Genomic DNA, 24,988 nt, shown 5'->3' with positions numbered 1-24,988 from the left:
TAAACAGCACATTACTTTTAACTGAAGAACACTGTTAATTAAGTCCCATAATCTAAATGACAGCCTACATAAACAGCTGTTGACACCTCTGTCTCTGTTAATTGGTCACTATGAGATCACACTGTTCATCTAATTGCATTTTGCTGGATATTTGCTGAAGCAATTAAGTAATGTAAAGTAAGTACTTTGGGGAATAATGGCAGTACCTTGCCTGGGAATCAAACCTATGATCTTGAACACACAAGCTGAGTTCCTTAAACATAATTCTACCCTGCTGTGTGCTGGGTCCATGCTAATTAAATCTGTTCCCCCCAGCGACAACACCCGTACTGTCGATTGCAAATATAAGGGCAACCCTGAAGTTGTAGTTAATTTTTCTTAATGCATTGCCGGAAGGAAGGAGAAGGTCAATCTGGATTACAGACTCAACGGTGGTCTCTCACGTCTTCCCAGAGAAGGCCGAACGTGCCTTCTGAAGTCTGAACACACGCGTGTCACTTGACCCTCTGGCCTGTGTGCGCTATTTGAATACCAACTCCGCTGCCAGACATCACGTGAAGAGACCGGTTGGCTGTTTGCGTTTCCCTTGCCAGTGGCATACTTATTTTTCTGAAGTCTGGGATTTGGGTATAAGGGATTCAATGAATCCGTATCCCCGTAACATTACATGTAACGAGGGTTGAGTTTGCTTTATGGTTATGAACTGTGGCCCTTGCTCTCAGCCGCACACAGCAAGAAATACAATTAGTTTAAGCTAAAGATCCCCACTAAATTGTACTTTAATTCAGGCCCCGGGGGGTGATGCCATCTTCTGTTGTGGACATTATGTTGCTCGGAAAGCTTCTCACCATATTACGCTGCAATCAATTAGGAGATGCACTAGCTAGAGCAATACCCTCACACAACATCCTTTTAGCAGTGAGTATATCCGTATGTAATGTCTGATGTAAAATATGCTAATATGCTTAAATATGCTAACCAAGAACCTGAATACATGCAGATTACATCTAAAAGAAATGAAACACATGAACTGAATTGGCACATTTTCAGTGTTGAGCATATACTTATCTAATATTATTATCATGTTTTATCTGCTGTGGCTTTCTTGCATCTCGAACAGAACAGAACATATTGTGAATCTTTAGCCTGTGGCAGAATTTATCTTTACTTAAGTGGACAAATGTGAAGAAGCAGGAGATAGGCCATTAAAGTCTACCAGAAACACATCTTTCACTGCACTTCATTTCCAGTGCTGCGTTTTAACATTATGAAGCAGAACATTGGAAAAATGAAAGTTCTCAGTCTGTTCAATGTAATACTCTATCATATTGATAAAAGCATCATCTGAAATATACTTGAGGAATTGAATTAATTTGGTAAATATGAAAAATTTGTTTTTGTTCATCAAGGTTATGGAAAAGAAACGCATTCACTTTGCAGAGTGATTACTTTACTGAGCTGTTTCTGGTTTGTCTTATAACAACTGCTTGTGCTAAAACTACTCAGAATTCTGTAACAAAACTTTGTCTGTATTACTGCTTGAAGAGTTGCAGAACATGAAAGCAGCTTCCTAACTTCCTATTTTCAGGCTTATCCCACAGGCCCACATCGTGTCTGCACCTACCCTTTAAAATCCATTGACATTTAAGATGCGAGATATTAAATGGTCCTATGCAGTCTGTCAGCACATAACCTCACAGAATTAGACAGAAGGTAAATGGTCTGCAGTGAGAACTGAAACTCTAAAAATCAGAACATTGCAAAAAAATTGTTTCTGTAGCAGCTGGTCCCTGGTCCCCAAGCAATTTGCCGCTGTCTCCTTGACGCCTCCCTGGGCAACCTCACAGTACTTATGGGACCATGTTAGGCCCAAGACAGGTAGCATACTTTGCACAAACACTGGTGTTTACAGACGCCACACAACAGGCCATCACTAAATACCAGACTTTCAGCCATCAAGCAAGCTATAATACAGTTTCCATTCACCATACTAGCTAACTGCAGGTTTCAGATCAATTAAAAAATATTGAATTGCTGGATGTCAGATAGAACAAACCAAAACTACCAATAGGAGCACACTAACTGTTCCAGTGACAAACCTCACTCAATTTTTGCATTTCTGCTTCCTCCTTTTTTCTTTGACAGAATTGTCAACAGGTTTATTTCTTTATTTATTTTGGTCTGGTGGTGATTTTAGTATTGTTGACACTCAATGGAGATTGATTGCATTATAGATTCTGCAGATCACATTGGGGGTGGGTAGTGGGTAGTATTGCTTTGTTATAGTATTGTTCAAGCAGGAGATGCAGGAGATGCTTGTTGGCACTCTGAAAAGATGGCTGGCCTCACAAGGACATCAAACTAATTATTGTCAGATTCCCTTCTTCAGAATGTCACATTAATTACAGAATATTACGAAGGAGACAAGAAACCACAAACGTGTCAGTGCCTCTTTATCTGCTTCAGACTAATCGTTCTCTCTCTTGTCAAACGCAGCAGTGAACAGAATGATGTAGACAATTTACTCATTAAAGGCAATGTGATGAAAGCATTAAAAGGTCACTGCATTGTCAAAATTAGCCTCAAATAAGATTTTTAGATAGTAAAAATGTCCAAATAAGAAAAGCTCCATATTCTGAGTGATTACACAATGTTATGCAAATATATCTTCTCAAATCATTGCATGTCATCAGAATCCAGTCTAACTCTGGAACCATGAAATGACATTGTACCCTGAAGTGCCTTATGTTCACATTTGTGGCAATGTTAAAGTAATATTGTTTGTTTGTGAGCACCTTCATGTAGGCTAAATGAGAGGTGGAGAGAGGTGGGAGTAGGGTAGGCCTCCACAAGGAAGGCCATCCAGTAGCTATCATCATGTACGCAATATTTACGCATTTTGAAACGTTGTTGGCCCAAAAACGATACACTGACATTAACAGCCAAAAGTGGAAAGGAAGCAAGCCCTGATTTTGTTGAGTGATTTGTTTTTGTTCTTTAATTCGGAGCTTTTATAAAAGGCTACAGATCCCGGCGGTATGCCCGGTTCAGTGATTCTGCAGCCGCGGGAGCTGAATCGTGCAGCACTCGGGCTTGGCAGGCCCCAGAGGAAGAGGAGAGAGAGGAAGGAGGAAGCGGGTGGCGGGGGATAGCATCTGGAGCTCGGACCCACAGAGGCACCTGCAGAAGCAGATGTCTTCGGGCAGACGTCTATGGTGGCATGGGTCCTGCTGGCAGAGCATCATCCCTGCAGACGTCTATGGTGGCAAGGGTCCTCCTGGCAGTGCATTGCCCCGTTTGGCTGGCACAGGTACACTGCAGCCTCTATCCTGCCTGAAACACACAGAGCCCTCTGTCTCTGAGCTCACCCTTTACACTCACTGATGCTTTTTACATCTCCCTTCATTTTTAGGGCCTATGCATACCACCAGTCACTAAAGTCTTCGCTGCCTAGCAAATTAAGCATGGTTTATTTTTGAAAAGTAGTTTGTAAGCAGATGGCGAGGAAGCAGTAAATGGGAGATAAACTGCCTAGTAATTGCCATGAAACAGTTTAGAAATTCTTTTTTTTAAATAAGTTTTAAATGTCCCAAGTGTGCCCTTTTCAGCTAATGGCAGGCCTCAATGTTGACTTAAACCATCAAAGACAGTTAGACTTCTATGGACTGACGTAGTTTATCTTCACTGCTTAAAGAAAGCGTGCTTAAGAAATAGTATGTGTATTAATGAGATCCATGTAACAGGTCTTCATGTGTGGCTCTGTGAATTCTGATCAATTCTGTGCCAAGAGCTCGTCCTGGATTAGGTTCATTTCTGTAGTTATATGGGTCTGCTATCAAACATTTTTAAAATACGTTTTTATTTTTCCCCCTTGGATTTACTCTATCCATGCTAAAATATACCATATCCATGGATTGATTAAGATTTTCTAATGTGACACAGGTCATGGTACTGTGTACCTCTTAGTCACCCACTCAATTAGACTTAATAGATTATAAATAATGTGAATAATTCCACCATGTCCCATCCCAAATGATTCCTTTGTGTGCCTAAAAGATAGTCACTGTGCAAATGTTTTTCTTTTCTTTGCTTTTTCCATTTTCTCATTATGCCCTGTATCTCCAGCACAGTAACTCTGAAGGGAAGAAGCCTCATCCCCATGGCAACAGTGTCAATTGCCTCTGGGTAGGAAATAAAGTCTCTGCTGTGTGTTCTGATGCGTGTAAATCGGGAACTTTGGCATTAATAAAAAAAATTATAAAAATAATTCCGCACAGGCATTTCCTGCCTTCAGCCCTGACTCTCATTGATGTGCAGGGATCTTTCCATTTATTCTGGGATTTAGAGAAGTAAACACCACTGGCTCAACAGCGACCAACGCTCCACTGTGTACATTTCTGCACTGACACTAAATCTCATACAAATACCCAAAGTTTGCATCTCAGAGTGTATGTCTGAGTTTCTGTCTTTAAAAGCTGAAGAGCTAGTTTTGGCCCAGAAGACCATCGTGCAAAAAGAGGTTTGATGCTTTGAAAGTGGTTTCAAAAAAGGAAAGTTTTTTTCTCTGTACAACTCCAAAAATGTATTCCCAGTAGGGTCTATAAAGATATAAACCATGTATTGCACAGTCAGCAAGCTTGCAAGGAATCAGTGTAAACTGTGGAGGCATTCAGTATATATTGTATGCCGTGGATCAAAAATATACACGGTACTGTTCTTAGAATGCATGCTCAGTGCATTTCCCTTGCCATGAGACTGGGTAGCCTATAACATAAGTATATTATTTTCTTAAGTATTAAATGAATGGTGAAGTAAGGTACAGGGCTTGGAAGCCCTTAATATGTGCTTCCCTAGCTTTCAAACATTGTCTGGAGAATGTATGGCCTGTCAGATTAGAGGGCAGTGTTTCTGTTGAGTCTTCTACCCTTTGGGCCATGTTTACTTGGAGCCAGGCTTTCCCAATGTAGAACGGGAACTAGGCTGGGTCATTATACCCCTTTCCCAGTTTAGAGCTGGAACCAGGCTGGCTCATTATACCGCTTTCCCCACTGTAGAGCTGGAACCAGACTGGCTCATTATACCCCTTTCCCCACTGTAGAGCTGAACCAGGCTGGCTCATTATAACCCTTTCCCCACTGTAGAGCTGAACCAGGCTGGCTCAGTATAACCCTTTCCCCACTGTAGAGCTGAACCAGGCTGGCTCAGTATAACCCTTTCCCACTGTAGAGCTGAACCAGACTGGCTCATTATACCCCTTTCCCCACTGTAGAGCTGAACCAGGCTGGCTCATTATACCCCTTTCCCCACTGTAGAGCTGAACCAGACTGGCTCATTATACCCCTTTCCCCACTGTAGAGCTGAACCAGGCTGGCTCATTATAACCCTTTCCCCACTGTAGAGCTGAACCAGGCTGGCTCAGTATAACCCTTTCCCCACTGTAGAGCTGAACCAGGCTGGCTCAGTATAACCCTTTCCCACTGTAGAGCTGAACCAGACTGGCTCATTATACCCCTTTCCCCACTGTAGAGCTGAACCAGGCTGGCTCATTATACCCCTTTCCCCACTGTAGAGCTGAACCAGACTGGCTCATTATACCCCTTTCCCCACTGTAGAGCTGAACCAGGCTGGCTCATTATACCCCTTTCGTACTTGTAGAGCAAAAATCATGCAGAGCTGCTAATACCCATAGCTTTCTGCAAAAATACTCCAGTGATAAATGTTCTCTGGGGTTCAGCGTGTCACCCAAATGAAGTAAATTCTAATGAGAACACCTGAATCCCATTTATATCATGACCAACAGTTTCATCTGAACACCAATCATCCTCTCTGCATTGTGCATCCTCCAATGTGCGCAGGGCTCACCTGCTGTTTGACCTCCAGCATATCAGCAAAGTGGGCCTACACAAAAGATCATGTTCCAAAAAAGGAAATAGTTGCTGAAATTTACAAAGCAGTCATATTCACATTTATACTGGGTTGTACATTTTATTTGACATTTTCACTGATATATTTACAGATCTGTTGCATTTCTGTACTAGTAATATTGTGCTATTTTGGCTAATTGGGCTTTACTTCCTGGAAATTAATTTGTAGGATACAGTCTCTGGACTAGCCTACTGTGTGAAATAAAATCAAGCTCAAATACAAGGGACTGCCAATAGGGCCTTTTTAAGGAAAAGTCTGTAAAACCCCACAGCTAACCCAATGACGGAATTTAGCGGGGGCCGAAGGGGGTTTTGCGTGCTTGTCCTTCTGGCGTTGCTGGGAGAACATTAGTTGGGTTAATTATTATCCTCCGTACAAGAACAGAGCACAATTATGTTTAAGAATATACTGGGTCCGTTGCCATGGGTCGGATATGGATTGACCTGCCCCATATCCCGCTTATAGCTGGCCAGAAACGGATCAGTACAATTCTTAATATTCTCCGTTCTCAAACGAGGTCGTATTGTACGCTTAGTGGTTACTATAGTTTTACTCGTTTATCTGACTCCATTTAAAATATAATTTAGAAATTTGGGTTTGCAACTTACGCGGACCTCGGGAGTGATTACATTCGACTTGTACCTGCGCCACCATTACTCAATAGATGCTCCCGGGATTAGCATTACTGCTGAAATCTCAGTTCGGTGGAGAACTCAGAGGCTGCCGGTCCAGTCAACACAATACTTGCAAACCTGCCCTGATAGTTGCGAGCCCAGGTCGGCGTAGCATTAACTGGGCTCCTTCGAGCTAATTTGGCAGGAACCGGCGCTATAACGCCCAAGGGTTCCCTTCGCACCAAATCACAAGAGCCATGCGTCCCCCGACCCTTAAGGGACAGAAATTGCTGGCCGCACAGCTTAGAACTACCACAGGTGTATCGCCCCGCCGATCGGTCGGTCTTCGGCCACCATTTCCCCCTGAGTATTTCAGTTGTAATTTAGGCGGAAAAGGTACAAGATGAATTAGAGTCATGGAGATCACGCAAGTTACAAACAAAATAGTTTATTCGCAGACAGGTAGGTTATTAGCTTTAGAATATCACAATCAAGTATAAAATACACAAATTAAGAATAGAGATAGAGTAAATAATCATACCTAGCCTGCTTGGACTACACACAAACACAGAGTATAGAATATGCCGTATGGAAAGTCGAATACGATCTTCCTGATACTTACATACACGTACAATATGCTGTGTGGGAAGTCGAATACGATCTTCCCCTGCTACACATACATACATACATACACAAGACATGTTGTGTGGGAAGTCGAATACGATCTTCCCAGATTGGTCTGTCTCCCTTGCTTTTATGCCAAATCATACGTTTGGAACCAGGCGGCAGTGCCATAAATCAACCTGGAGGGGTGGTCAAATCTGGAATTTTAGACCCCCACCGTTGGGGGTTGTTGAGTAGGGAAAATGAGATGATTACCAGGAGAGGACGTGTAGGTTTTCCCTTGGGATACTGAAACTATAGTTTATTAAATTCCATTTGGTATGAAATGTATCTCATCCGAGTCCTTGATTTTATCAGATCACATCCATACCAAACAGATTACCCTTATGTTTTATTATGTTGCAGTTATCATGAAACTTCCCTCCTGATTATCCATTTTACATGCAATTCCTGTTACCATTACATAAGACTTAATGCAATAATACAAGGATCACATGGGCAATGTTTTCAAGGTGTTACCGGGTCTATTTACTATCTTAATAGCAGTTTTGAATATTTAATCTAGGAGAACAGTCTGTGTAATAGCAGCAGTGCCCAAATGAGGGCACTGTGGCATTGTCCGGAGTCTTCCCCCTTGGAAGTGACCAGGTATGGGGTCACAGGGAGGTCACCAATGTTCGGGAGGATTCTTTTCCCATGACCCAACTGGCCTTGGACCACTCATACATCTTAACTCCCCAACAGGTAGTCTAAACAACATTGGAACCCCAGCTCTCAGGCCCCTCACACATGGCAGCCCTTCCTGACCTTAACCACCATGCTACAGGCCGCCCCATCATATCTATGAATGCTGTAGTTGGGAGTTTTCATGATAACTGCATTATGCTGTAAATATGTTTTTGTGCCTCTCATGGTAATATACCTTTTGGATAAACCTGATTTGGGTGAATGAAAGGAAAGGAGACATCCCAGACTGTTTGGTTTCTTCTCCTTATCTCCGAAATCCAGGCCTTGACCCTAAAAGTGAGTCACCCATCTATAATTTACAGCCAGGCCCACCAGGCAGGGGGCTAAAACACATGGCTTCTACAGAGACAACTTTTGCCCAGTTTCCCCTCGGCTCCTGAATGGTTATGCTATCAAAGGTAGACTGTTACAAAAACTAGACCATTACACCAGTCGCACTGAACCAATCAGAATAACACCAAACATCAACATATTCTGACCTGGGATTATCATGAAACATCTTTATGCCCTCTCCAGTACTCCTGTACTCAAATCCTGTAGGAATGTGAGAAAAGGGGGGCCCCCAGGGCCTAAGAAGGTGCCTCTAAGAATCCTTCTCTAGCTCTCCCCCACAGGCATGTGTGCCAACGGTGGGGGCTAACAATCTATGCTCCAGGAGAGGGAAGTCAGCAAGCTGACCAGCGCATGAGACCAAATGTTACTTATGACTGGCTTACAAGTCTAAGGGCCAGATTTACGTACAGCGCAAAATGCGGCCTGGCGAGGGTGTGTTGGTGCGGTCGCAGTCTGCCTGAAATGAACGTCCTATCCAGTGCAGGACAAATGTGTACATATTCCAGCCCTGTCATTTGAATTAAATGCGAGATTTAACGCTGCAATGAGCTTGACTATTGGCGGGATGGAAATGTTGTGTTGGAGGTTCCATGACATATTTTATTTCTCCCAGAAGTGCAATTATTTGTACGGTTGGTTGTTTATCACGGAAGTCTTCCCTCGTTTATTATCCGTGATTGTTTTGGATGTCTTTCCGCGATAAGTGATTAAAAGCAGCATATGAATGCATTCCGCCTACTCATATTTTTTACTAGAGGCAATGTTTTTTTTGAAACGTAAAACACTTGTTACTGTCACTGTGGTTGAGTACGTTGTTTCAGTCATTTTCCACAGCTTCGCATGAGATATTGGTTAATTTCATGAATCATTTTCGAAATATTTTCTGTGACAAACACCGACCCAGCAAAATCGACCCTCGTTAATTGCGTGAACTTCAGTAAATTCAATGCATAATCAGCCACACTTATAATATCTCCGCCCTTTATTTGCGCGATCCACCCGCAAATGCATATGCATTAAGGAGAGAGGCGCTCCTTGCGATGGCTCGCCTCGATCACAGGCATACTGCATTTCCAGCCCCGTGCTCCAGTTTGATACATACAACGCATGTTTCCTGGGCAGAATGCGTCATATGTGAGCCAGGAAATTGCTACAAAAGGCTTAGTAAATCTGGCCCACATATTTAACTCTTCATATCAGTCTACTTAGGATCAAATCTCTCTCTCTCTCTCTCTCTCTCTCTCTCTCTCTCTCACACACACACACACACACACACTAACCGTTCAGACAATGGACCACACATGCAGACAACAAAACACCATGTGAAAAACAATACTGATTGTGATCGACTGGCAGAGCAGGGAATTGAAACAGACTACTCTGCTCAGTACTAAAGTGGAAGCATTTAGCTTTGTGTCGGACAAACAGCATCCCTGTAAAAAATTGGGTTTCTTATCTCTTATCACAGTGAAATAGTGGAAACTGACATGTTGTTTTGAAGCAAAACTGTAAACTGTTGCATGGAAACAAAGCTTTAAAATCTGGTGGCACATGCATACAGATAAACTATTGTATTGTTGGGTCTGTTTTTGCCCGTGCTATTGCGGTAAGACTTTGTCAATAATGTATGGGAATGACAATTAGCATTGTCAAAAACATGCCCAGATTTTACATTTAAGCCTAATGCAGTAACAATCTATGGTGCCGGCTACCAAATCATATGAAATAGAATATGAATATGAACAGGGAGATAGACACCTCAAAAGATGAATTTCTGCAGCTCTTCGATGTGTTATGTATTGTCTCAGACTCAGCCGGTTAGCCTGTCCCAGGATGAAGCAGTGCAAATGGAAAGAGGAAAATACTCTCAAGGGTTTCTGAGAGCGGACAGGCTTTCAGAGCTTCTTACAGTTGGTGTGGACCAGTAGAACATTTGAGTTTGGAGGTGAGCAGGCTTGTCTTCTTTGCCTTGTTTTAGGAAGATTATAAGATTATAAGATTTAAGATGTTATAAAAAAAGTTATAAGATGATCAATCATTTGCTCAGTTCACTGTCATATTCAGTCTGAGAATGCTAAGTGTGATAACTTTGTGCCTTTGTTTGGTGTGTAGCACATAAAAGTGACTGCAGTCCCTTGTTAGTACAGGTCACCCTTACCCAATTTATCATTCATTACTGTATTTCAGCTGCAACACCAAAGCAGCTATTATCACAGGAAATCATCATGGTTAATATCATAAACCCAAACAGATTTTCACAAGGGACAAAATTACATCCTAATTAGAAGTCATATAAAATTTTGATGTTTTTTTTTCATGCCACATTTATGTCAATTTCCGAAATGGACATATTTTAATTCCTCTTATCTCTGAGTGCCTTGCATTTCCTGGTAATGACTGACATTAAACAATCAGTTAGTGACATCCCAATGCAATGATAAACATTATTTAAAGTGCTTTCTGTTGCACATAGAAAAGTGCTACAAATAGAAAAAGATCTAGATGTTTCCTGTAGCTGAATTAATGTTTCATATGAAAAATGTTGCCATGATTTTAGAGTTTCTTTCTTTATTTTTTATTTATTTTTATTTTTTTTGTTTTTTTGGAGCTAAAACATTTGATAAATGGAATGTGAAATCAGAGAATCAGAGAGAATAATCCCTGTCATTTTAGAAAGCTTAACTTTTTTTATCTTGGCTATTTTTGCAAGGTATAATGTATTATTTAGCAAGAATTTAAGGCTGAATGTAACATAGTCCACCATATATAAGAATTCTATTTTCTTTTTATCTGCCTAACTTAATACAAGCATAAACATATGACCCATTTAATTTTCTAAGTATTACAATAATACTGCAGACAGAAAAAGTATTGCCTTTTGTAAAATTATGAAAGTGCTGAATGTTTGCCCTGATAAAAATGATGTGCTCAAGACTGAGATCTCTGCAATGATTGGGGTTTAGGTCATGTTTCTACCTCCATACCAGTTACAGCCAGATTTGTACATATGGCATATTGACAGTCTCTTCAACAATTTTATACACTTTTCTCACAAACACATCAATACTCTCCCCCCTTCTCAATGATATTGTTCTGTAGAGTTTGAGTAATAAAATACTTCTGTTTAAGTGCTTGAGATGTTTCCTCTGATGTGTGAGAGTGCCTGGTCCTTTCAGGCGTGGTTTCAGCTATGCTATTAATATCACTGAAAAAAACTTGTGCAGAACTGATGTAAAACTCAGACATTATAATGTAGAAGAGTCTCTCTCAATCCTTTAGTTCAAAATGGCACAGTTACAGGTAAATGGCAATTTAGTGGTGATCTTAGTGGCCATTTCAGACCACCCTGGATGTAAACAAAGGTTTGCAAGATCCAGTCAGTGACAACCCCACACATCAATAATAGTGGTTGTCATCATTGAAAAATAATTATTTCTTACCAGTGTAAATAGACACTTTCCTAAATAATACATACTACTCATGTGGAATATACAGTATATATCATTATCCTTTGTGTTTATAATATATTGCAGTATATTCCATTCATGTAAGGGTTGGTGTTCCAGCTTAGTCATTTCTAAGCTGCAATGAAGTTATCTTGTCTTGATGGGCTGTAGCCACTTTGTTCAACACCTGGTGCAGTCAGACTGAATCCATTTCTGTTCTTCTATCACTGAGAGACCCATCCACCTCCAGGCTGCAATTTCATCCCTGAGAAAAACAGGCAAGAGCACAAGCTCCAGAACAACATGCAGGGCCCCCTCTGTCAGGGATCGTTTTTAGGTCAGCACTCCTACGTAATAGTAAAGCCACAGAAAATCTATGGAATCAAACTGAACTTACTCTATTATCATAATAGGATAAAGGATTAGAACAGGATATAATCATTAGAAACAAGTTCATAACATCATATGCAAATGTTTTTTTGCGTTATGTAAACCTCATGTGTAAAAAAATAATTGAATTCAAAGTTCCACCAAATGTTCATGTTCAGATTTAGTATTGCGCCTTATGGAAATTACTGCTTCTTGATTAATAATGAGTCATTTGAGCATAACCCCACCTCAATTAATGTAACAATACATAAAAAATACACCTAAAAGGTACAAATTTAAAGCGCATCTCTTTTGTTATTCACTGACTCTGTATATACACTCAGTGAGCACTTTATTAGGTATTTGTTATATTTTTATTTTTAGACTCAATGGTGTTCTGCTGCTGTAGCCTGCTGTAGCCTGTTCTGAGATACTCAAATCACCCTGTCTGGCACCAACAATCATTCCATGGTCAAAGTCACTTTTTCTTCCTCATTCTGGCATTTGGTCTGAACAACAGCTGAACTTCTTGACCACATCCGCATGCTGTTATGCATTTAGTTGCTGCCACATGATTGGCTGATTAAATATTTGCATCAACAAGCTGGTGTACAAATCTACCTAATAAAGTAGTCACTGAGTGTGTGTGTGTGTGTGTGTGTGTGTGTGTGTGTGTGTGTGTATATATATATATAATGCACGTGGTTATGCTAAGAGTATGATAAGATGAACCAATGCACCTTTGAGAGAGTCACTCCTTTAAAAAAAGGCATCTTTATTAATCATGATTGAACTCTTGATGAATTGGACACATATTGGATCTAAGGTGGATCTAACTTGGCCCAGGCCCTGGTTGCATGCACTATGTCTTGGCAAAAAAAGAAAATAAATCAATAAATAGATTCCAGAAAACTTGTAGTTTATCATAGACAAAAACAGAGTGAGGAAGAGGCCTGGCTCAGTGGCATCTATTGTAGTAAAAGTTGGAACCATTTATTATAAAAGAATACTGCTCACCATGCTTGGCACCCAATGTATCACACACCACAAAATGAAAAGAAAAATATTGGTTGTTCTCCTGTGTAAAACCCCAAATGCCTTTACATTATACAGTATATTACATTTTTATATTATATTTTACACATCGGCTTTTATCATTAATGGGAAAGCAAGTAAGAAGTTAAGGCAAAGCCCTGTACAATCTGGAAGACACCATGGAAAATACAAACCGCTTCAAACCATTTTCTGTAAACCGCTGATGAGTTCATTAAGCGTGTGGAAGTAAACTTTGGGAAGATGAAACAGGAGAGACAAGTCTTGAGTGAAATAAATGGCAGTATTATCAAAGTGAAATGAAGCATGCAATGTAAAGATGTTTTCAGCTATTTGCGGAAAGATTAAAAGCCAAATCTAGACGCAAGGCATACCTGCCTGAGAGTTCCAGTTCACTTGTGCTGCAGCCATCAAATAATATATAAATATGATCTATTTCAAGCAATTTCTTGCATCATTTACCCCAAGAATGAGGTACAACAAACAGGCAAGAATTCAAATGTGTCTGCAAGACATTTTGTTGTTTAGGTATGCAAATATACAATCTAAACATATTATTGGGAAGCTAGGCATGAAATAGGTCTACTGCCTTCTGTGTGTGTATGTGTGTTCATGTGTGTGTGTGTGTGTGTGTGTGTGCATGTGTGGGTGTGTGCATGTGTGGGTGTGTGTGTGCATGTGTGGGTGTGTGCATGCCGGCGTGTGCACATGCTGAAAACATGTCCAAGATAGTTGGCTCTACTAGATATGACAACCAGCATTGTTTAAAGACATATGTGCTTTAATTCATGTTTAATTTAATAGACTTCTGATGCTTCAATGTGTATGCAGATGTTACATGTTACTTTTACCTTTCTAGCAAGGATTTTTTTAAATTCCAATTCCAATTGACAAGGCAAGAAAATTGATTAACATAAGAAAATGAAAAACCAAAAGGCCATGACTATAGGACACAGATACAATAGGCCTACCACTACCCTTTTTAAAGCTTAGCTTTATCTGCCGCTCACTTTAAACTCAAAATTAATTAATTCATTACTATGGAGAAATCTAAATTCCAAAGGTTACTGCTGCCCTCTATTGGAGACAATAGTAAGCTACCAAAAGGACAGGGAAGCTGTTTCTTCTGCTGTCAGAGAAACAGGCACGTGGGAATGTTGAGTAAGTTAAAAACTGCTTTTTCTAGTTAGATATATGCATAAATTTAAACGCGTTAAATAAATCAATAAATAAAACACCCACCAAATTCAAAGCATTTATTTCCTGCTCTAACGGTATGTCGATTAATTGTCTTCCCAACGGTAAACATAACAACATGCATACATTCTGCATCGGTACATAGTCCAAGATAACGTGTGGGCTCACTGTCCTGGACTGGTTTTGCCATGTCCTGGAATAACAGTTACCACTTGGAGATAAACTGTGTTACGTAGACATTCTCCCAATATATTCTTCCTGGATAAATTAGCCAAACAAATGAGAAGTGGGAAGAATCATACGTCATTGTTATTCCAGTCACGCTTGACCTGCTATAATGAACTCAGGGGGTGAAAGTTCCTTCGTGGAATAGTCTAAATTCCCATCAACATAACAAAAGAAACTAGTCAAAGATGTAACTCCTCCACTGCCAGAACCTGCAGGTTCTTCCTCTACAATATACGCCGTATCCGTCATCTCCTGATGGAGAAAGCCACCCAGCTTCTAGTCCAGGCGCTCGTCATTTCCCCCCTGGACTACTGCAACTCCCTCCTAGCCGGTCTCCCAGCGTGTGCCATCAAGCCCCTCAAGCTGGTCCAGAATGCTGCAGCCCACCTGATCACCAGTCAGCCCAGGTCGGCTCATCTCACCCCACACCTCATTGGCCTCCACTGGCTTCCTATTGCCGCACGCATCCGATTCAAGGCCCTAGTGTTGGCATTTCAGGCTGCTAAGGGGACTGCCCCACCTTACATACAATCCTTAATCACTCTCTACTCCCCAGCCAGACCACCCCGGTCTGCCAGCTCTGGTCGCCTTATGGTTCCCTCACTACAAGCACCTGGCGGTCGAGCTGCACGTTCACGCCTGTTTTCCATTCTGGTTCCTCAGGGCTGGAATGACTTGCCTACCACTGTCAGGACAGCAGAATCCCTCCCCCCTATTTCGACGCAGAATAAAAACACATCTTTTCAAACTATACTTTAGTCCTCCCTCCTGTACGATGACTGTATTTTTGTTTAGAACAGCCCTTTGTGTGTATTTTACTAGTTATGGATATGATGCTTTAACTTGTGGAAGAACCTATGCACTTGTAAATCGCTTTGGAGTAAAAGTGTCTGCCAAATTACTAAAATGTAAATGTATCTATTCAAATACTCTCTACAGTATTGTACTTGCCTTATATCTTGTTTCTTTCATTCTTCTTTATTTTGACACTATCGCATAAACATTTGACATTAAAAAAGAGTAACTTTACTGATGCCCACTCTCACATCTCCTTTGCAGCATAACTCAAAGCCAAGTGAAAGCCATGAATACTTATCAATTACCAACCGTTGATTAAATCACTGTAGTGTTCATATAATACCCAATAATGTAAAAACTGTAAACAAAATTATCCCAATCCAACTTTTGTTAGTCATTCTTCCGAAAGCAATGAATACCCGCAAGAAATTGAGGATTCCCGAAACTGTGAGTGGCAACTGGCAACCTATCCCGAGATTTCACGGTATCAACGCGATAGCGGAAGGGACCATTCGTCGGTAAATTAAGGTAATACGTTAGGGTACAGTTTATGGAAGCAGAATTTACGTAGATATTACATGTTTCTGATCTGAAATTATTATATAGATGAAAACAATTTCAATTTACTACAATACGTAAAGAGTACGGTTATTTAAATAATGTTTAAATAATGTGATTTGTCATCCCTCTGCAGTAGTTGGTGTCGCCCGCCGTTCACGAGACGGTTCCAGAAAGTGCAGAGTGCTCTGGATCCACGAGGTTAGCTTAGCGGTTGCACTTGGTTCTCAGCGCTTTCTGGTACACACAACTGAATAACGTTATTTTCATATCTCGTCTGCATAATTTCACATTGAAGATGTCCTCTTTGGGGACCCTCGCCTTCGATGAATATGGGAGACCATTCATCATTATCAAGGACCAAGATAAGAAGACCCGCTTGTCGGGCCTTGACGCCCTGAAGGTATGAAATCCTTTTAATTGTATGCCGGCTAGCTAGCCAATGCTAACTAGCTTCGTAGGCCATGTAACGTTATATTTAATGTTCACTAGCGATCTGCCTCAACATGCATTAATAATACGAGGGGTTGGAGGCTTTCATAGTATGATCCTACATAATCAAAGATTTTTCTCATATGTCTGCAAGGGACTATATTTTGTACAATATTTCGTTCCAACCCCACCCCTTAAGCCTCCCGACTGTCAAATAAATTTTAAATAATTTAAAATTATAATTGGCGACCTATCTAGCTAGATAATAGATCGTAACATAGCTAGCTACACAACTGCCTATATTGCATTGGTAACTGGCTTGCTATAACTTACTTATTTTAACAAATCGAACATGGGTTAACGTTCGCTATTTTACCGCGTTACGTATCCACTGGTAACGAAGTTAGATAAAGAAGGAACTTCACAGATTTTTGACACGGCTAGCTAGCTAGCTAAATTGGCTCAATAACGACGAATACGCATGCCATGTGCTTCAAAATAATTTCGAGTGTCCTGTTTTTGAGCTAGCTAACAATCAGAATAGTCAATTATATTTGCACATCCAATGATTTTTTAAAAATTGGTATTCTTACTCACAGATGCATGTAAGATAAAAAGTAAGGATAATACAATAGATATAAATATGGTTTTAAAATGTGGGAATAGATTAAAAAATGTATATATGAGTCCGGATTAGTGCACGGATTATGACACAAATATACAAAATGAAGATGAGCATCAAAGCTATGTCTTAAGTTACTTAGCTAGGTAAAAACAAGAATGGCTGGTAAAATTGTTATTGTTACCTTTTTGAGAAATGCAATGGTATTGGCAATATTCTGTGGTTTCGGTTTTAAGATTTGTCATTTAACATTTTTTTCTTCTTTTTTTTAAAGTCTCATATTATGGCAGCTAAAGCCGTGGCGAACACACTCAGGACGTCTTTGGGCCCAAATGGTGAGCATCTTGCATATGAATGAACTGTCTGTTTATCTCTTATGTTTCTGGTAGACATAACTAACCCCCATTCTTTGGGTTTGTCCAGGGCTTGATAAGATGATGGTGGACAGGGATGGTGAGGTCACAGTCACCAATGACGGTGCTACTATTCTCAGCATGATGGATGTTGACCACCAGATCGCCAAACTCATGGTTGAGCTCTCCAAGTCTCAAGATGACGAAATTGGCGATGGAACAACTGGTGTTGTAGGTAAGGGAGAAAAACGCAAAAGCCTTGCTAATATCATTACATGCTGTCAAACACAGATGAGATCTCGCTGACAATAATGTGCAAGCAAGATCTGTTTTCATTTTTCTTGTCTATGCTCATTTGTTCCCAGTCCTTGCTGGTGCCCTTTTGGAACAAGCCGAGCAGCTTCTGGACCGGGGGATCCACCCGATCCGCATTGCAGATGGCTACGATCAGGCTGCCCGGATCGCCGTTCAACAGCTTGACAAAATCGGCGACAGCTTCCCTGTGGATCCCCAAAACACAGAGCCCCTTATCCAGACAGCTATGACAACGCTGGGATCTAAAGTGTAAGGTCCAGTGCAAATGAGTGCAGGCCTTTGTCCAGTCTTTGGGCCTACACTTTTAGCTGCATTGGTTGCATTTGAATTTGTAATGCTGCATGGATTTCAGTGCCAGGCAATCTGGTGTGTTATACAAAAGGATAAGCACAATCTCTTGTTAACTTATCCCCTGTGTCCTTTAGCAAACAGTGTGCTCTTCAGGCTGCCCTTGCCCCCTCATCTCTCCCACAAGTGTGAGAAGGGCGAGTTATAAAATAAAGGCTTACAAAAATAAAAACCTGATGTTAGGCATGAACATTTATTCAACTTCCTCCATCCTGGTAATTTCACCTGTTCTGCATGTGTTAATTTTTTAAAATAGTGTTATTAGGGGCAATAAGGTTTTTCACCCATGTCCAGGTTAAAAAAAATAAAAACATAAAAAAGGTCAGATGTGGGTAATGTAGAACTACACGTGTTGTAATTGCCCTCTGCCTTTCGTTGTATGGGGGCACAAGCAGAGAATGGAAGACTAGAATTTCTGATCCATAGGTGGATCAATTCTCCACAAAATTGATACATTTCTTGTGAAAAGCTAACTGTTCTGGGTAATTTGTAAAGTGCATTTTATTTCATTTTTTAAAATTTTTTAATTCCGCAGGATCAATCGCTGCCACAGGCAGATGGCGGAGATCGCGGTCAATGCCATCTTGACTGTGGTGGACATGGAGAGGAAAGATGTTGACTTTGAGCTCATCAAGGTGGAAGGTAAAGTCGGTGGGAAGCTGGAGGACACTCAGCTCATCAAAGGTGTGATTGTGGACAAAGAGTTCAGCCACCCCCAGATGCCCAAGGTGAGCTTGGACTGCCTTTCACCTTACTGAGGGAATTTACCCTGGGGAAGAGGTTCTTTGGTCTTTGTGAATGAACATCCATTTAAAGAGCTATTGATGTGACACATTCATGGTATTTCCAACTAAACCCAACTTTTTTCACTTTTTTAGTGCACTGTTATGCTCGGGCTGCATTAAAAAAACACTAAGGCGACATTTGCAAGAATAGTCTTAGGTGGTTGTTTGCAGTGTGTTTGGCCTAATCACGCCTTCCTCTCCCAGGTGTTGAAGGACACCAAAATCGCCATTCTCACCTGCCCGTTTGAGCCGCCAAAGCCGAAGACCAAGCACAAGCTGGATGTGACCTCCGTGGAGGACTACAAAGCCCTGCAGAAGTACGAGAAGGACAAGTTCCAGGAGATGATCCGCCAGGTCTGTACCAGGGAGGGGCTGGGTATGTTTACTAAGCAATTCTCTTTGGATTATGGCCACACCATCACATTAGGCACACTGCAGCTGATGCAGGTGCATTGCACCTTTTTGAGGCAGTGAGTATTGAATTGCTTACTGTGTGCGGTAATACAGAAGCTAGCCATCGCTGACTGGAGGATGGGTGCATCTCTCTGACAACTGTGGGTACCCTGTGTCCTGATACGGAGCAATTAGTGGAGCAGTACCTCCAGGAAACTAGTCTGGCTTAAACTCCCCTGAACCCTACCAGGACAAAGCCAGTGTTTGTTCCACTCTACCCACTTGACTGCTAGGGAGTGATTTGTCCCCGTTTATTTCACGAATGCAGTCTGAGGTGGAGAGATCCTTGTCCCAGTCAAAATGCACTCAGCGGAATGTGTTCATTGATATAAGATGGTGGTCATTTTGTGGGGTTTTATTTTTTCAGATCAAAGACACTGGAGCCAACCTGGCCATTTGCCAGTGGGGATTTGATGACGAGGCAAACCACTTACTGCTACAGAACGAGCTCCCTGCCATTCGTTGGGTTGGAGGACCTGAGATTGAGGTGAGAAATGCAGAATGAGAATGTCCAGATTCAAATGCCAGTATGAAGGAGACGCCCTTCACATAATGTCAAGTGCTACCAGCATACTTGTGTATGCTCATTCATAAGTCATGTTGCATATGAGCAATTTCATGAAATACCCACTTTTAATACCACACAAGACCATCCATTTAGAGAGATTTGTGATATTTGTGTTATTAATGGCTGTATTTGTTATCGTAAAAGGACACGAATGGTAATGTCCTGTCACAATAGGCTAGAAAAGTGCTTGCTGAAATGACTGGGAACCTATCACGTTGTTCATAATTGTAATGATGTCATTCTTTTTTCCAGCTGATTGCCATAGCGACTGGCGGGCGCATTGTGCCCAGGTTCTCTGAGCTGACTGCAGAGAAGCTGGGATCTGCCGGCCTTGTGAAGGAAATCTGCTTCGGCACAACTAAAGACAGGATGCTGGTGATCGAGGAGTGCAAGAACTCCAGAGCCGTGACCATCTTCATCAGGGGAGGGAACAAAATGGTAACTGCTTCAGTCAAACATTGAGATGTAGGGACGTTAACCTAGGCCGGAGGCATACTCATCCTGATGCCCTTATTTGGACGCTCAGCCTGGTGTTATGGAAAGGATGTCCCTATTTACCCTGTGAATATACACACTTATACAATACAGTCGTGGCAGCTGCATGAATCCCAAGATGGAGTTTGTGGTATAAATAGCTTGCTTCCTACAGCCAAACAGTCTGTTCTACTCCTTTTTCAGTTATTTTGATGAGCCTGATGGAGTAGCTCTGTCTATTGTAGGCTTAATGAAGTCTCACTCTCCCATCACTCATAGACAGTAGTTGGTGTAGTCTCAGTGTGTCCTTTAGACTTGATCAGGCTTTGATGTGTGAGTGCTTCTCTTTTTAGATCATCGAGGAGGCAAAACGTGCCCTCCACGACGCAGTGTGCGTCATCCGTAACCTGGTCCGTGATAACCGCATCGTGTACGGGGGCGGAGCCTCCGAGATCTCCTGTGCTCTCGCAGTCAACCTGGCTGCAGACAAGGTAACACAGCTGCTTCTCCCAGCATGCACTGCTCATGAACACTCGCTTCTAAGGTCTTGTGGTGTGCTTGTGGCTCATATTGTGTCTGTTAATCATGGGCTAAATAGACCCATGAATTTCTTACTTCAAATACGAAAAATAATTTAATCACAAAAACACAAAACATATTTTCATGTTTTATATGAGGTCTACTCCAATTAGAGAATTGACAGTGTTAGTTTTTGTAACATCCCATCTCTATACATTTTAATCAATTTCTGTGACTGCTTGGCCATAGAAATGGACTGGGTGGGGCCCCATATTTAATTCCTAATGCTATGTTGTCTAACAATTAGATGGCAAAAGACACTGCAGTGTCCCTTTACTCATTGAAAATTAGTGAAAGTCTTGAAATAAAACATCTATTTTTGGCCAGCGAAATCATAGGCTCAAACATAACAAATGTGTATTGTGCAGTTTTAGTAATGTGCACTCCTATAGAGATGTATTTTTTCTTGGAGCGGGACCTGTAGAAGTGATGGGCTGGGAATGGTGTGACATGAAGGTTATTTTCCCCACAGTGCCCCTCTCTGGAGCAGTATGCCATGCGGGCTTTCGCCGATGCCCTGGAAGTCATCCCCATGGCCCTGGCTGAGAACAGCGGCTTCAACCCCATCCAGACCATGACCGAGGTCAGGGCCAAGCAGGTCAAGGAGAACAACCCTGCACTGGGCATCGACTGCCTGCACCTGGCCACCAACGGTAGGCACACTCCACAGTTTACATTGCATTTGTGGTGCATAAATGAACGTGTACTTTGCTTGGTTTTTTTTCAACCTAATTTGCCCTTTTTGTATATTTTGTATTATCTTTCATTTCCATGTTAATTTTTTCTTTTACACTTTTGAAGCTAAAATATATTTATAATTAATGATATAACTACAGGTGGATTTTTGTTGCATCTGTAATACTGAAGGGAGAAAGCCCATGAAGACCATGTTGGCTTTATGAAATGCAGTAGTTTCTAACCTCTGCTTCACTCCTGTGCATGTGTTATCCAGACATGAAGCAGCAGCACGTGATCGAGACACTGATTGGGAAGAAGCAGCAGATTCTCCTGGCCACCCAGGTGGTGAAGATGATCCTGAAGATCGACGACATCAGAATCCCGGGAGAGTCCGAGGATTGATGCGCCAATGTCTGCACTCTGACCGAGCGAGCAGTCTCCATGCCCTAAGCATCGTGTGTCTAGTCGTTAGGCAGTTATTTATTCTTTTGTACCACAAATGCACCCCTGGAGCTGTAATCGTTCAAGTTAATGAATAAACTGTTAGTCTGTCAAGCTACCTGGGGTTGTTGTGTTTTATTTACCTCTTCTAGCTTCATAAATGTTGACATATTACAAGTAATAAAATATTTGATGAAAAAAGACCACTGGACTCTTTCACACACTACATAGTTGTGTATGGTAATAAGAAACCTTGTTAAAGCAACAATAGATGTCGTGTTAAGATTTCCATTTGATCCTCAAGCTCTCCTATAAAGTACAAATATTATCTAGTTAATGGAGGATCAAATGTCAGCTTCTCAGACCCAGAAATCTGAAAGGGTGTTTTGGATTGCCATGTAGGATGCATATTGCCAAATGTCTGTTGTAACCTCCTTTTCTCCCCTCTCTGACGCCGACACACTGAAACTCCTTACTTCCCACCGCCCAACCACCTGTCCTCTTGACCCCATCCCCTCTCCTCTCCTACAATCTATATCTGAGGACATTCTCCCTTTTCTCTCCTCTCTAATCAACACCTCCCTCTCTTCCGGCACCATGCCCTCTTCCCTGAAGAGGGCCAGAGTCACTCCCCTCCTCAAAAAACCTATTCTTGACCCCTCTACCCTGAACAACTACCGGCCTGTCTCTCTTCTTCCCTTTCTCGCTAAAACCCTGGAACGGGCGGTCTGCTCCCAACTGTCCACTTATCTTCTCCACAACAATCTCCATGACCCCAACCAGTCTGGCTTCAAGAGTGGCCACTCCACTGAAACCGCCCTGCTCGCGGTCACTGAGGCACTCCACTCTGCTAAAGCAAAATCCCTCTCCTCTGTCCTCATCTTCCTCGACCTGTCAGCCGCCTTCGATACAGTCAACCATGAGATTCTGCTCTCATCGCTGTCTGGGATGGGTGTCACAGGTTCTGCACTCGCTTGGTTTTCCTCCTACCTCTCTGGTCGCTCCTACCAGGTGACTTGGAGGGGCGCAGTCTCCGACCCTCAACCCCTACGTACTGGAGTCCCGCAGGGCTCGGTTCTTGGGCCTCTCCTCTTCTCGCTATACACCATGTCTCTTGGTTCTGTTATCTCTTCCCATGGCTTTTCTTATCACTCCTACGCTGATGACACCCAACTCTTCATTTCCTTCCCCCCCGACACCCAAATCACCACACGGATCTCTGCCTGCTTGGCTGATATCTCTGCGTGGATGACTTCCCATCACCTGAAGCTCAACCTTGCCAAAACTGAGCTTCTCTACATCCCTGCTAAGTCCTCTCCGTCAATCGACCTCTCATTGACTGTTGAGGACTTTGTAGTTTCCTCCTCCCGTACGGCAAAGAATCTTGGGGTGACTCTTGATAACTGCCTCACCCTGGCTCCACAAGTATCCTCCACTGCCAGAACCTGCAGGTTCTTTCTGTATAATATACGCCGTATCCGTCATCTCCTGACTGAGAAAGCCACCCAGCTCCTAGTCCAGGCGCTCGTCATTTCCCGCCTGGATTACTGCAACTCCCTCCTAGCCGGTCTCCCAGCGTGTGCCATCAAGCCCCTCCAGCTGGTCCAGAATGCTGCAGCCCGCCTGATCACCAGTCAGCCCAGGTCGGCTCATGTCACCCCGCTTCTCATTGGCCTCCACTGGCTTCCCATTGCCGCACGCATCCGTTTCAAGGCCCTAGTGTTGGCATTTCAGGCTGCTAAGGGGACTGCCCCACCTTACATACAATCCCTGATCACTCCCTACTCCCCAGCTAGACCACTCCGGTCTGCCAGCTCTGGTCGCCTTACGGTTCCCTCTCTGCGTGCACCTGGCGGTCGAGCTGCACGTTCACGCCTGTTTTCCGTTCTGGTTCCTCAGTGGTGGAATGACCTGCCTACCACTGTCAGAACAGCTGAATCCCTCCCCCTATTTCGACGCAGACTCAAAATCCACCTTTTCAAACTCTACCTTAGTCCTCCCTCCTGATTTCCCCTGCCCCTCCTTTCTGATATCCCTATCCTTGTCTAACCCCCCCCCCCCCCCCAAAAAAAAAATGACAACTGATGATGACAACTATGTTTAGAACAGCATTTCCTGTGTATTTTGCTAGTTTCTGGATGTGATGCTCTGACTTATGGTAGAACCTATGCACTTGTAAATCGCTTTGGATTAAAAGCGTCTGCCAAATGACAAAATGTAAATGTAAATGTAAATGTTTCACTGTAACATCAGCGGGTGTATACCTTCCACAGCCTCAAATAATGTTTTTTGAGAATTTAATTAAATTGAAGTTGCTAGTGTTTAGGTATGGGACTACATGCAAAAACTAGAAAATTGGGTTCTTTGATACAACTTGCCTTATTGTGTTCTATTAATATGTCGTGTTGTTTTTGTAGTTTTTCAGTATCAGTGTTGTTGAAATCTCGTCAAATTTTCATCGTTTCCATTATTTCTTCAGTTTTAATAAAAGTAAGATAAGTAACCTGTTTGACATGCCCATAGCATGGATAAAAGGCACCGCTGGGATTCGAACCCAGGATCTCCTGTTTACTAGACAGGCGCTTTAACCAACTAAGCCACGGCGCCGTTGCGGGGCAGACAAATCTTCTGGTTTTGAATACTCACTTCGTGGATTCCGTGAAATATTTGCGTTTCGTTTTTTCACTTTATAAAATTCATATATACATATGCATTACTATGGATAATTAGTTGAACGGTAATCTACACCCATGAACGAGTTTTCCTGCTGTCAGATACTACTGTAACCACGAGCGAAGTACAACAACTAGCCAACATTAATCCAGAATTACAATTCTGGACAATAGTTTCCGGTAACAACTACCACTAAAATTCTAACAAAATAAGAGGCGAATAAAAACGAGTGCAGTTCTTTTTTAAATAGAAGCTGTTTAACTAATAGCTATAGCACAGCAATAATTTGATTAGGTTAAGTTTTTTTATTTATTTTGTTTTGTTAAAGATATATACTCTATTTTAGCTGTACAGAAAGTCGTCTTCCTGCTTAGA

The 24,988-nt window shown here is 42.0% G+C and overlaps 1 protein-coding gene and 1 non-coding gene across 2 annotated transcripts; one reads left to right on the top strand and one right to left on the bottom strand.

Moving 5' to 3' along the window:
• The first annotated feature begins 16,055 nt into the window (after positions 1-16,055).
• cct5 (chaperonin containing TCP1, subunit 5 (epsilon)) lies at positions 16,056-22,058 on the top strand. Its single transcript, XM_061256319.1, has 11 exons — positions 16,056-16,295; positions 17,221-17,281; positions 17,370-17,534; positions 17,665-17,863; positions 18,498-18,690; positions 18,952-19,101; positions 19,568-19,687; positions 20,021-20,206; positions 20,596-20,733; positions 21,294-21,474; positions 21,774-22,058. Exons 1-11 carry the CDS (start codon positions 16,191-16,193, stop codon positions 21,899-21,901), a joined length of 1,626 nt encoding a protein of 541 aa, XP_061112303.1. The 5' UTR covers positions 16,056-16,190; the 3' UTR covers positions 21,902-22,058.
• Positions 22,059-24,473: 2,415 nt separating this feature from the next.
• trnat-agu (transfer RNA threonine (anticodon AGU)) lies at positions 24,474-24,547 on the bottom strand. Its single transcript has one exon. It is a non-coding gene; the product is annotated as a tRNA-Thr (tRNA).
• Positions 24,548-24,988: the final 441 nt, after the last annotated feature.

The sequence above is a fragment of the Conger conger genome, chromosome 9 (genome assembly GCF_963514075.1).
Source record: "Conger conger chromosome 9, fConCon1.1, whole genome shotgun sequence".
In the NCBI taxonomy this organism is placed as follows: domain Eukaryota; kingdom Metazoa; phylum Chordata; class Actinopteri; order Anguilliformes; family Congridae; genus Conger; species Conger conger.
Note: the sequence above shows the minus strand (reverse complement) of the source record. Positions and strands in the feature narration are given on the sequence as shown.